Source organism: Mus musculus, chromosome 4 (assembly GCF_000001635.26).
Source record: "Mus musculus strain C57BL/6J chromosome 4, GRCm38.p6 C57BL/6J".
Classification (NCBI taxonomy): Eukaryota; Metazoa; Chordata; class Mammalia; order Rodentia; family Muridae; genus Mus; species Mus musculus.
In genome coordinates, this window is record NC_000070.6 from 90,212,517 (window position 1) to 90,225,950 (window position 13,434).

A 13,434-nucleotide genomic window follows, 5' to 3' on the forward strand; every position below is an offset into this window, starting at 1 on the left:
GCATGTATTTGCTTTTTTTCCCTTCCTTCCCCCTTTTTTTTCTCTCCCTCTTTTAAACAGCCCATCTTCTTTGTCACCCTTCTTCCTCCCTCTCTCCATTTCTTTTCTTTTCTTCTTCTTCCTCATCTACTCTTTCACTTATTCCCTCCTATGTCTCTCAAAATGGAAAAAACAAAAACAAATAATTAAAACAAAAAAAATCAAACAAACAAAAAACAAAAAAACATGCCTACAGTGGAAAGGCTATCTCCCATAATTTTCTGTTACCAACCAACCATGGAACTTTCTCAGAATTCCAAAAGTAACCAACATTACCAAGGTCTTTGTGAGCGCTGATATTTTATGTAGTTTGTTGGATATAGAAATAAAATACAAAACACACACACACACACATACACACACACAAATAAAAATATAGTATAGGGTTGGGAAACCAAGACTATAAATGAGTGAAGTTTTAAGTTCAAGGTTACCTAGAAAGTCAGTAATGGCACTGGGGAGGAGCCCAGATTTCTATTTTTCTCTAGGCCTTGTGCCATCTTGCAAATTTTTATCTTCTATATGCCAATATTTCTGCTTTTTGTACCGTTAGGCACATATCCAAGGGTTTTAAATTTGTTCTGCCTTAAAAGTTCACCCAATTCTAAATGAAGAATGTGAATCTTCATTATTTATGACATCTAAATAGACAAGCAGGTATGTCAGTTCAGGGGTCTGCACATGTGAGGATACTGAGTGTCACATTTCCTCTGATAGTCTTTTTTCTCTTAGGGCCTTAGAATTTTGCTTGATAGTAAAACACAAATAATAAGCAAGCAAAAGCTACTAGAAATTTCCAGTCTATAAAGCTTAAGCAAGTGTTTGACATTTTTTAAAAAGTTAATTAAATTTGAATTAAGGTATATTCTTAAAGGTCCACATTTCAGGTATTTTGTTTTAATAAATTTTCCTGTTTATTTATCTTCTAACTCTTCTTCTGAATGTATGTTTTGCTAGTACAGTTCCAATAGCTAGAATTCTGAATAACTAGGGACTGGTATGTTTCCTGTGCCTGAACATATAACACAAGGTCTTCAGAAATAGGTTTACTTTAAAGGTGCAAGTGTTAGTTCAGCAGATGAAATAATGAAACAAAATATTCTTTGTTATTATTTCCAAGTACTTAAAACACATTTCCCTGGGCAGTGGTGGTGCACACCTTTAATCCCAGCACTTGGGAGGCAGCGGCAGGTTGGTTTCTGAGTTCGAGGCCAGCCTGATCTACAAAGTGAGTTCCAGGACAGCCAGGGCTACACAGAGAAACCCTGTCTCAAAAAACAAACAAACAAAAAAAAAAACCCAAAAAGTCCAAAAACTAAAAAAACAAAAAAAGAAAAGAAAAAAAAAAAAAGAACCACCACATTTCATCAACATAGGAGGAAATATAAGATGACAGTGTGTGCGGAGCGTGGTGGAGCACACCTTTAATCCCAGCAATTGGGAGGCAGAGGCAGGCAGATTTCTGAGTTTGAGGCCAGCCTGGTCTACAAAGTGAGTTCCAGGACAGCCAGAGCTATTCAAAGAAACCCTGTCTCAAAAAAAAAAAAAATCTTCTCAAGGATAAAAGAACCTCTGGTGGAATCACCATGCCTGACCTAAAGCTTTACTACAGGGCAATTGTGATAAAAACTGCATGGTACTGGTATAGAGACAGACAAGTAGACCAATGGAATAGAATTGAAGACCCAGAAATGAACCCACACACCTATGGTCACTTGATCTTCGACAAGGGAGCTAAAACCATCCAGTGGAAGAAAGACAGCATTTTCAACAATTGGTGCTGGCACAACTGGTTGTTATCATGTAGAAGAATGCGAATCTATCCATACTTATCTCCTTGTACTAAGGTCAAATCTAAGTGGATCAAGGAACTTCACATAAAACCAGAGACACTGAAACTTATAGAGGAGAAAGTGGGGAAAAGCCTTGAAGATATGGGTACAGGGGAAAAATTCCTGAACAGAACAGCAATGGCTTGCTCTGTAAGATCGAGAATTGACAAATGGGACCTAATGAAACTCCAAAGTTTCTGCAAGGCAAAAGACACCGTCAATAAGACAAAAAGACCACCAACAGATTGGGAAAGGATCTTTACCTATCCTAAATCAGATAGGGGACTAATATCCAACATATATAAAGAACTCAAGAAGGTGGACTTCAGAAAATCAAATAACCCCATTAAAAAATGGGGCTCAGAACTGAACAAAGAATTCTCACCTGAGGAATACCGAATGGCAGAGAAGCACCTGAAAAAATGCTCAACATCCTTAATCATCAGGGAAATGCAAATCAAAACAACCCTGAGATTCCACCTCACACCAGTCAGAATGGCTAAGATCAAAAATTCAGGTGACAGCAGATGCTGGCGTGGATGTGGAGAAAGAGGAACACTCCTCCATTGTTGGTGGGATTGCAGGCTTGTACAACCACTATGGAAATCAGTCTGGCGGTTCCTCAGAAAACTGGATATAGTACTACCGGAGGATCCAGCAATACCTCTCCTGGGCATATATCCAGAAGATGCCCCAACTGGTAAGAAGGACACATGCTCCACTATGTTCATAGCAGCCTTATTTATAATAGCCAGAAGCTGGAAGGAACCCAGATGCCCCTCAACAGAGGAATGGATACAGAAAATGTGGTACATCTACACAATGGAGTACTACTCAGCTATTAAAAAGAATGAATTTATGAAATTCCTAGCCAAATGGATGGACCTGGAGGGCATCATCCTGAGTGAGGTAACACATTCACAAAGGAACTCACACAATATGTACTCACTGATAAGTGGATATTAGCCCAAAACCTAAGATACCCAAGATATAAGATACAATTTCCTAAACACATGAAACTCAAGAAAAATGAAGACTGAAGTGTGAACACTATGCCCCTCCTTAGAAGTGGGAACAAAACACCCTTGGAAGGAATTACAGAGACAAAGTTTGGAGCTGAGATAAAAGGATGGACCATGTAGACACTAGCATATCCGGGGATCCATCCCATAATCAGCTTCCAAATGCTGACACCATTGCATACACTAGCAAGATTATGCTGAAAGGACCCTGATATAGCTGTCTCTTGTCAGAGTATGCCTGGGCCTAGCAAACATAGAAGTGGATGCTCACAGTCGGCTATTGGATGGATCACATGGCCCCCAATGAAGGAGCTAGAGAAAGTACCAAAGAAGCTAAAGGGATCTGCAACCCTATAGGTGGAACAACATTATGAACTAACCAGTACCCCGGAGCTCTTGACTCTAGCTGCATATGCATCAAAAGATGGCCTAGTCGGCCATCACTGGAAAGAGAGGCCCATTGGACACGCAAACTTTATATGCCCCAGTACAGGGGAACGCCAGGGCCATAAAAGGGGAGTGGGTGGGTAGGGGAGAGGGGGTGGGTGGCTATGGGGGACTTTTGGTATAGCATTGCAAATGTAAATGAGCGAAATACCTAATAAAAAATGGAAAAAAAAAAAAAAGTAGTTGGCCAACACAAAAAAAAATAAAAAAAAAAAAAGAAAGAAAGAAAGAAAGAAAGAAAAAAAGATGACAGTACGTGTACGTGTGTGTGTGTGTGTGTGTACATACAGAGCTCCATGAAAGAAGTCTTTATTACTTGACATGACCTTTTTTTTTTCTTTTCAGACAAAGTCTGCCACTGCACCCAGAGATCTTTCCAGCCCCTTAAATATGTTCTCTATGGTGGGTTCCTAACAGATCTCCATTGCCTAACAGCTACTGAATTCTAGTCACCCTAAGAGTCCCCCTAGACATGGGTATCACTTGCACACTGCACTTTTGGCTATGTTCTTTTAACAAGACATTAAGTCTTTTTCCTTTCTTTTCAATCTGTGTCTTGAACAATAAATATACTTGAACTGAAGTTATGGCAGGTTAGACCTTTATCTTCAAGGGTCAATATAACTTTTTTTCTTCATATGATAAGACATCTCCAGAGTGCACATGGAGAAAAGAACATAACGCTGAAAAGACTCCTTATTACAAACTTCTGTAACAGAAAAGAACAAAACACAGAGAAATTAAAAGCATTTGGTCTGGCTCAGTTAAAGAGCTAGATGAAGGGCTCGGATGAATATTATATTCATGCACACAGGAAATTTTTGTGACTAACAAACAACAACAACAAAATAAGTTCTCTGTTAAGAATACTGAAAAATCAACATCAGGGTACTGTCAGATTCAGTGAGATCTGCATAGATACGTTGTATCTTTCCACATGAAAGAGGCCAAATACATTACATTTCTTTCTTTCTTTCTTTCTTTCTTTCTTTCTTTCTTTCTTTCTTTCTTTCTTTCTTTCTTTCTTTCTTTCTTACTTTCTTTCTTTCTTCCTCTCTTTCTTTCTCTCTTTCTTTCTTTCTTTCTTTCTTTCTTTCTTTCTTTCTTTCTTTCTTTCTTTCTTTCTTTCTTTCTTTCTTCCTTCCTTCCTTCCTTCCTTCCTTCCTTCCTTCCTTCCTTCCTTTCTTTCTTTCTTTCTTTCTTTTTTTTTTGGAATCTACTGAGCTGTAACTTTATTTTTCCCACATTTTTAATTAGATATTTTCTTCATTTACATTTCAAATGCTATCCCAAAGTCCTGCATACCCCCCCTCCTGCCTTGCACCCCAACCCACCCACTCCCACTTTTTGGCCCTGGCGTTCCCCTGTACTGGAGCATATAAAGTTTACTAGACCAAGAGGCCTCTCTTCCCAGTGATGGCCAACTAGGCCATCTTCTGATACATATGCAGTTAGAGAAATGAGCTCTGGGGTACTGGTTAGTTCATATTGTTGTTCCACCTATAGGGTTGCAGATCCCTTTAGCTCCTTGGGTACTTTCTCTAGCTCCTCCATTGGGGGCCCTGTGATCCATCCAATAGCTGACTGTGAGCATCCACTTCTGTGTTTGCCAGGCCCCGGCATAGCCTCACAAGAGACAGCTATATCAGGGTCCTTTCAACAAAATCTTGCTGGCGTATGTGATGGTGTCTGCGTTTGGAGGCTGAATTCGTGGAAACATATTGTATGAGTTTGGTTTTGTCATGGAATACTTTGGTTTCTCCATCTATAGTAATTGGGAGTTTTTCTTGGTATTGTAGCCTGGGCTGGCAATTTTGTTCTCTTAGGGTCTGTATAACATCTGTCTAGGATCTTCTGGCTTTCATAGTCAATGGTAAGAAATGTGGTGTAATCTAATAGGCCTGTCTTTATATGTTACTTGACCTTTTTCCCCTACTGCTTTTAATATTCTGTCTTTATTTAGTGCATTTTTGGTTCTGATTATTATGTGTTGGGAGGAATTTCTTTTCTGGTTCAGTCTATTTGGAGTTCTGTAGGCTTCTTGTATGTTCATGGGCATATCTTTCTTTAGGTTAGGGAAGTTTTCTTCTGTAATTTTGCTGAAGATATTTGCTGGCCCTTTAAGTTGAAAATCTTCATTCTCATGTACTCCTATTATCTGTAGGTTTAGTCTTCTCATTGGGTCTTGGATTTCCTGGATGTTTTGAGTTAGAATCTTTTTGCATTTTGCATTTTTTTCAATTGTTGTGTCCATGCTCTCTATGGAATCTTCTGCACCTGAGATTCTCTCTTCCATCTCTTGTATTCTGTTGCTGATGCTCACAGCTATGATTCCTGATTTCTTTCCTATGATTTTTATCTCCAGAGTTGTCTCCCTTTGCGTTTTCTTTATTGTTCCTACTTCCATTTTTAGATCTTGGATGGTTTTCTGCAATTCTGTCACGTGTTTGGTAATGTTTTCCTGTAATTCTTTAAGGGATTTTTGTGTTTCTTCTTTAAGGGCTTCTACTTTTTTAGCAGTAAAACCACATTTTTCTGAGATCAAGGTTGTGATGTGTTCTCTTGGTTGTCCACTTGAAAATATCTGGAAAGTACAAATATCTAATCAAAGAGGACACATCTTTGAGATATTGTCTGATTGAATTCTGTTAATGACTTCTAGCCAAGAATGTGAGGCTGGAATACACACACCCTTAATCCAGGACAACACATCCTTAATCTAGGACAACACACCCTTAATCCAAGACAACACACCCTTAATCCAGGACAACACACCCTAATCCAGGACAACACACCTTTAATCCAGGACAACACACCCTAATCCAGGACAACACACCCTTAATCCAGGACAACACACTCTTAATCCAGGACAACACACCTTTAATCCTGGACAACACACCTTTAATCCTGGACACGCCTTTCTGCTGGAGGCGGATATAAGGCCATGGGAGCAGGCAGGTTTTTCCATTTTTCAGCTTGTCTTCAGCTGGTTCACACATCCATCCCTACACTGGCATTGGAGTCCAATGTTTCCAGCTTCTAGCTTATAGAGAAGACCAGCTACGACGACCTGTCTCGGGACTGCAAAACTACAAGACTACTGAACTTTTCATCTTCAGGTAGCTACTGTTGGATTATCAGGATTGCAGACTGTATATATTTCTAAAAAATTTCCTTTTTGACATGTATATAGAGAAAGATTCATTCCATAACTTCTTTCTTTAATTGGATATCTTATTTATTTACATTTCAAATGTTATGCCCTTTCCTGGTTTCCCCTCCACAAACTTCCATCCCTTCCCACTTCTCCCTCCCCCTGCTTCTATGATGGTTCTCCCACACCAACCCATGCATGTCCCGCTCACCACCCTAGCATTTATTTCCCTTTTCAAAAAAAAATTTTTAATTGCTCCAGCTAGAACTTCAAGCACTACATTGACTAGATAGGGAGAAAGTGGACAGCCTTGACATGCTCCTGATTTTCTTAGATTGCTTCAATGTTCTCTCCATTTAGTTTGATGTTGGCTACTGGTTTGATGTATATATTGCTTTTACTAGTTTTAGGTGTGGGCATTGAATTCTTCATCTTTCCAAGACTTTTAACATGAAGGGCTGTTGAATTTTGTCAAATGCTTTCTCAGTATCTAATGAGATGATCATGTGGGTTTTTTTCTTTTTTTTGTTTGTTTATATAGTGGATATTGTTGATGGATTGAATCATCACTGCATCCCTGTGATGAAGCCTACTTGATTGTGACAGATGACCATTTTTTTTAATTTATTTTTTTTAATTAGGTACAGATGACCATTTTTGTATGTTCTTGGATTCAGTTTGTAAGAAGTTTATTGAGTATTTTAGCATAGATATTTATAAGGGAAATTGGTCTGAAGTTCTCTTTTTTTGTTTGGTCTTTGTGTAGATTAGGTATCAGCCTAACTGAGGCTTTATAGAACAAATTAGGTAGTGTTCCTTCTGTTTCTATTTTGTGGAATAAATTGAAGAGTGTTGGGGTTAGGTCTTGTTTGACCTTCTGATAGAATTCTGCACTAAACCCATCTGGTCCTGGGCTTTTATTGGTTGGGAGATTTTTAATGACTGCTTCTATTTCTTTAGGAGTTATGGGATTGTTTAGATGGTTTATCTGATCCTGGTTTAACTTTGGTACCTGGTATCTCTCTTAGAGGAGTATCCATTTCATCCATATTTTCCAGTTTTATTGAGTATAAGCTTTTGTAAAAGGACCTGATGATTTTATTAATTTCCTCGATTTCTATTGTTATATCCTGCCTTTCATTTCTGATTTTTAAAATTTGGATACTGACTCTATGCCTCTGGTTGGTCTGGTACAGGGTTTATTTATCTTGATAATTTTCTCAAAAAAAAAAAAAACCAGCTTCTGGTTTTATTGACTCTTTATATAGTTGTTTCTACTTGGTTGGTTTCAGCCCTGAGTTTGATTATTTCCTGAAGTCTACTCCTCATGGCTGTATTTGCTTCTTTTTGTTCTAGAGCTTTGAGATGTGCTCTTCAACTGCTAGTGTATGCTCTCTCTAGTTTCTTTTTGGTGACAATTGGAACTATGAGTTTTCCTTTTAGCAAGGCTTTCATTGTGTTTCATAAGTTTTGATATGTTGTGTCTTAATTTTCATTAAGTTCTAAAATGTCTTTAATTTCTATTTTTATTTCTTCCCTGTCCAAGTTATCACTGAATGGAGAGTTATACAGCTACCATGTGTATGTGGGCTTTCTCTTATTTTTGTTGCTATTGAAGACCAGCCTTAGTCTGTAGTGATCTGATGGGATGCATGGAATTATTTCAATCTTCTTCTATCTGTTGAGGCCTGTTTTATGACTATATGGTTAATTTTGGAGAAGGTACCATGAAGTTCTGTGAAGAAGGTATATTCTTTTATTTTAGGATGAAATGTTCTATAGATATCTGAGGCATTTTAAAACATGACATAGAGTTGGAGCTGTCCCTCTGGGGCTAGAGGGTCTCTCTCTCTTTTTTTTTTTTCCAAGAGAGTCATTCCTAGTGGCATCAAATTGTCTGGCTGAGGAAGCGATTTCACTATTTGCCACTATTGCTCAGAAGAGAGGCATGGCTGAAACATGTAGCAAAGAACTGTACTCTGTATAGCCCAGGTACTGATTACTGTACTGTGTATAGCTCAGGTACTGATTACTGTACTGTGTATAGCCCAGGTACTGATTACTGTACTGTGTATAGCCCAGGTACTGATTACTGTACTGTGTATAGCCCAGGTACTGATTACTGTACTGTGTATAGCCCAGGTACTGATTACTGTACTGTGTATAGCCCAGGTACTGGTTAGATCTAGATCCCATCCTAGGTGATTGCACTGGAACTTAGCTTCTGAATGCAAACCCTTAAAACTTGGATCTCTAGTGAATTCTTGGGCCCCAAAGTTCTTCTGGTTCTGCACCTTTAACATTATCTTTGAGAAAGATCAGGGTAAATCCCACCATCGACTATGACTCATGACTCAGGACATGAACAAAAGTCCAGTTTTCTCCTGCTTGGACTTATAAAAGTGAGATCAAGGAATCTTTTGCTTCTTTGCCAGGTGTTTCAATCCACCTATGGATGTTTTTATTGTCTTCCCATAGATTTTTTTTATTGTTAGTTAACAATCTTAAACATCAAAATATAACTATTTTAAAACTAAGGAATGTAGAATGGTATCAATTAGAAAGGACCCTGCAGCTATGCTGTATGATAATTATGAGAACAGATTGAAGTAGTAAAAGTCTTTTGTAAATGTGAGTTGTCCTGTAACATCCTCGAAATCTTCATGTTGGGAGTTGGTTCCTAACTCTCCAGGAAGAGGAGACAGGTTAGATGTTGAGTTGAACACCTGATAAGTGTTTTAATAATTGGTGCCTACGCAATAATACCTTCACAAAAACACCAGAGGACACTTTTTGCAGAGTTTTCTAATTGGTGAGAAATTAAAAGCTTTTACTGGCAGTTGCCAAGTTTTAATCTCTATTACAGGCTTCTGAATTAATTTCCAGAGTATACCTATCCATCAAAATTTCACAATTGTTTTCAATTCTACATGCTGTTCCAAATGATGATGGTGGTGGTGGTGGTAATGTTGATGTGATTTATCTATTTTCTCTGATTATTTTTTTCTCTTTCTCTCCTTTTCTTTCTATTATTCTTTCTTTCTTAAATATTTGCTTTCACCACTCCTTTTTTTAAATTTAAAATTAGATTTTTCTCTCATTTAGTGCATACTTACTGCCAGCTGGATCTCTCCAGGTTCCATGAGCTGTGTGGATATAATCCTAAACATTGGGGTCCTATCTTCAGTATGCTGAGAGTGAACCTTTCTCATAACATTAGTCTCTATTATTTGAGAAATTTGATGGGACCCAATAGCACAAGGAAATAAAAGAATGCATCAGAGTCCTTCGCCAGAGAGACTTGCCTGGTTACAAAAATTGGCCATACCAGATTCTGTGGGCCTGCGTACCAGAGGTTTTCCACGAAGATCTCTGTCCAGGCCAGGTGCAAGGGTTCCAGTGAAGGGAAGCAAATGCAGGCAGGAAATCAAATTCTCTGCCACACCTTCCAGGTCACTCAGTAACTCTGAGTCACTCTGAACTGAGTCAGGGCCAGTGAGGAGTAGAGTGGGACCTTAGGTGTCTCTTCGGGAGAGAAGATCTCTTCCCAAGTGTTACATTACAGCTCTTGGAACAAAAGATTCAGACGAAGGAATAGCTCTTGTGTACCTATAATTCCCAGAATGGATTTATATAGAGTTCTGGGGGTAATTCAGAGTTTGATAGCAGGTACCTCTCATTGGCTTGGAAGCAGAGTTTGGGGGAAACCTTATTTGCATGAGGGAAGGCTTGGTGCTGTTCCTACATGGCTGATAGCCACACCTCTCCTGCGGGGGCTGTGGGGACAATAACTTCTACAGGAGCCAGGGGTCCAGGAGACATGGTTGAAAGCCTACTGTCCCATGTAGGTAGGAATTACCACCCATCAGGTTCCACCAGGTTTCAAGATCTAGCCTCAACTGGAAACTAGACTGTCTGTGTGTAGCCCTTTGCCCCACAAGATTCTGTATCCACCATTACTGAGATTAACGTCATGTAATTTGTAAACTCTCCACTTCAAGAGGTTTCAACACCATACAATTTGTCTCTTCATTCACTTTCTCCATCCAACACTAGCCCACCTGAACTCTACTGCTCCTGTCCAAACCGACCACTATCCCACCAACAAATCCTATTCCACATTCTCTTCCAAGATGGATGAATGCAACCTTGTAAATGCACATTGGTCATTAAATGGTAGGCAAGCTAACATGTAAACAACCTCAGAGGCTAGGTAAACAAGAGCATCATCTGAATTCTAAGGGCCTAGGATGAGATGTTTAAGCAAGTTCTCTAGATATGGGGCTCTACCAACTGAAAAGTATGTCATACCAAATCATAGAATCAGAAGCTCTGACTACATCAGGACGAGTTTTATAAAAGGTGACCCCAGAGCTATAGTGCTAGGTTTTGTTCGTCCATAAACTTCATCAGAGCCAATGACAGTATGATGCCCTGACCTCCAGCACATATTCTCTGCCTGCTCCTGTCTACCACATAACTTCTCTATCCTGAATATGTGTATTTTCAAGGACTTTAGACTCTCACAACTGAATATCTAGTTCAGCCAGATGTTCTCCTTTCTCTCAACAGTTGAGGAACTTGAAGAGTTCCCAGGCCTTCTGTGAAGTCTATATGGAGATGGCAGAAAACACAGGTGCTTCCCAGCCAGGACCCTGCAATACACAGCCTTCCCCTGTGGAGTCCAGCCAGCTTTTCTCAGGTCAGAGCTCAGAGATGCTTACCTGGAAACAAACAGTGATGGAATCTGCATCCTGTAGCACACAGGAGACAACCTGTACTCAGAACTCAACAGCATACCCAGGAAAAGCCATTGGTTTCCATTTTGGACAGCCATTTGAGAACACTTCTTGGAACCAGCAAGTTGTGTCTGCTGAGCAGAAAATATCTCCTGCAGGTCTTTACCATACACAGCTCAACAGCGCCCCTCAGATATGCCTTCCTCCCCAGAAGACAACAAGAGTTGACACCAGGGAGACTTTCTACAATGAAGACTACTGGATGAGGACACTGAACTCTGACAAGACTCTCTTGACCCAAAATACAGCCATGTGTGAGAATCAGAGGGTTACCTTTGATAATCATCAAATTGCTCTCTATGGAAGCCATGCTGGCCAGGACCCAAATGTGGGTCACGCCTTTGCTTCTGAACATGACTGGACCTCCTACAACAGTCATATGACAACCAGGAATGGAGGGCATCTGACTCTCTATGAGAGTCAGATGACAGCACCCAGTTGTAGCCAGACCCTTCATCCCAATCAAATCATAACATCCTTTTCTGAACAGAATTATTTTGAGGATCAGCAGAGTAACCTAGCAGTTAATAATGGATTCTATGGAAATCAGGTGATATTGCCAAATGGATACCAGGCTTTCTATGAGCCTCAGATGAGAGCTAACTTTGACCAAACAAATGACCAAATGAAATCCTTCAGTGGTCAGAATGTCTGCAAAGGTCAGGAGAATCTCCTCAGTGGTGAGTGCTCCCTCTCTGGTTATCAGACATCAGGCTACAGATGTGACCAGGATTTGATTGTGAATCCTCAGGTGACAAGTCCAATTGGTGGCCAGCCTCTCTCTGACTTTCAGACACAAACCTCAAGTTTTGATACAGCTCTTCCTGGGTCTAAGAGGACAAGACCCAGTGCAGAAGACAACCTGGCTTGCCCTTTGGAGACAAGTCCCACATCTGAAGAAACACTCTACTTGGGTCAGATGAGGACCTCTGTTGATCAAAATTTCTACTCAAGTCAGAATGGAACACCTAATATTAAAGAAAGCCTTGATCCTCAGGTGACTTCATTTAGTTTGCAAGCTCCATATGTGGGTGAATCCTCATACCCTTCATGTTCCCCTTTGATTCAAAAACAACCTCAGAAAAACTCTTCGGCTTCCAGTTTAGTCCAGAGACAGCATCCAGAGATGAAGTTAGACTTCAAGACCCAGAGCCCTGTGTCACAGAAGGACCCTAGTCCTTTGAAGCTCTACTTTTGTACTTATAAGGGTTGTACGAAATTTTACAAAAGAGCTTACCACCTCAAAGAACACCAGAAGAAACACACTGATAAGAGGAAATACGGGTGTGATGAGCCTGGGTGCACATGGTCGTTTTTCCGCCTATGTGATCTCAACAGACACAAAGAAAAGCACAATGGTGAGAGGTTCTACGCTTGTCCCTTGTGCTCTACAAACTATTCCAGACTGCTTTATCTCAAAAAGCATCTGGAGAAGAAACATGCTCAAGCACAACCCACCACTGCAACCTGACTGTCCACAAACAATATCTTCCCTGAAAAAGCTTTATTGTTTCCTACCTACAATTCTGTGAACAACAAATAGCTTTTAATGCTGTTTATAGATGATAAAACAAAAAAAACCCAAATATTTAGAATAAGAAACTGTGTAACATGTATGTGCCTGATCTGTCCAGAATGTGCAGAGCTAGGATTCAACAGAAAGGGCTGCGCCCTGCTGCTGCTGGGTCAGCAGGCTGCTGGGGTCAGACTTGTGACTTAGGCTTGCAGCCTTGGATCCTGGGGTTTGCACTGAAATGGTTCTGTCATCCAATCAGATCTGTCTCCCTTTTAGCTCCTTTCCTACTTTGCAGCTGATTTTAACTGCTTCATTCTTCTGATTCTTGGTATCTTTCTTTTGAAATAAAAAGACACAATACCTAAAAAAAAAAAAAAGAAAGAAAGAAAGAAAGTGTACCACATGATCGATCTCAGACCTTTTATTTTGCATAGGGAAATCTTCTTAATATACCTTTTTAAATGAAAGTATAGCCACATTTCTATCACAAACTCTGGCTTATTGTAGTTTGGATTAAGCTTGTTTAGAAATATAAAAATTAAGACATTGCTGAAAGTATCATTGTACACTGAGTCAGAACCAACATCTCTCCCATTGTTATCTTTACCCTTGCATTTTGTTAACA

General features: G+C 39.7%; 1 protein-coding gene across 1 annotated transcript; it reads left to right on the forward strand.

Moving 5' to 3' along the window:
* The first annotated feature begins 6,303 nt into the window (after positions 1 to 6,303).
* Positions 6,304 to 13,171, forward strand: Zfp352 (zinc finger protein 352). Its single transcript, NM_153102.3, has 2 exons — positions 6,304 to 6,459; positions 11,067 to 13,171. The coding sequence occupies exon 2, from the start codon at positions 11,109 to 11,111 to the stop codon at positions 12,762 to 12,764; it is 1,656 nt and encodes a 551-aa protein (NP_694742.2). The 5' UTR covers positions 6,304 to 6,459; positions 11,067 to 11,108; the 3' UTR covers positions 12,765 to 13,171.
* The last annotated feature ends 263 nt before the right edge of the window (positions 13,172 to 13,434 follow it).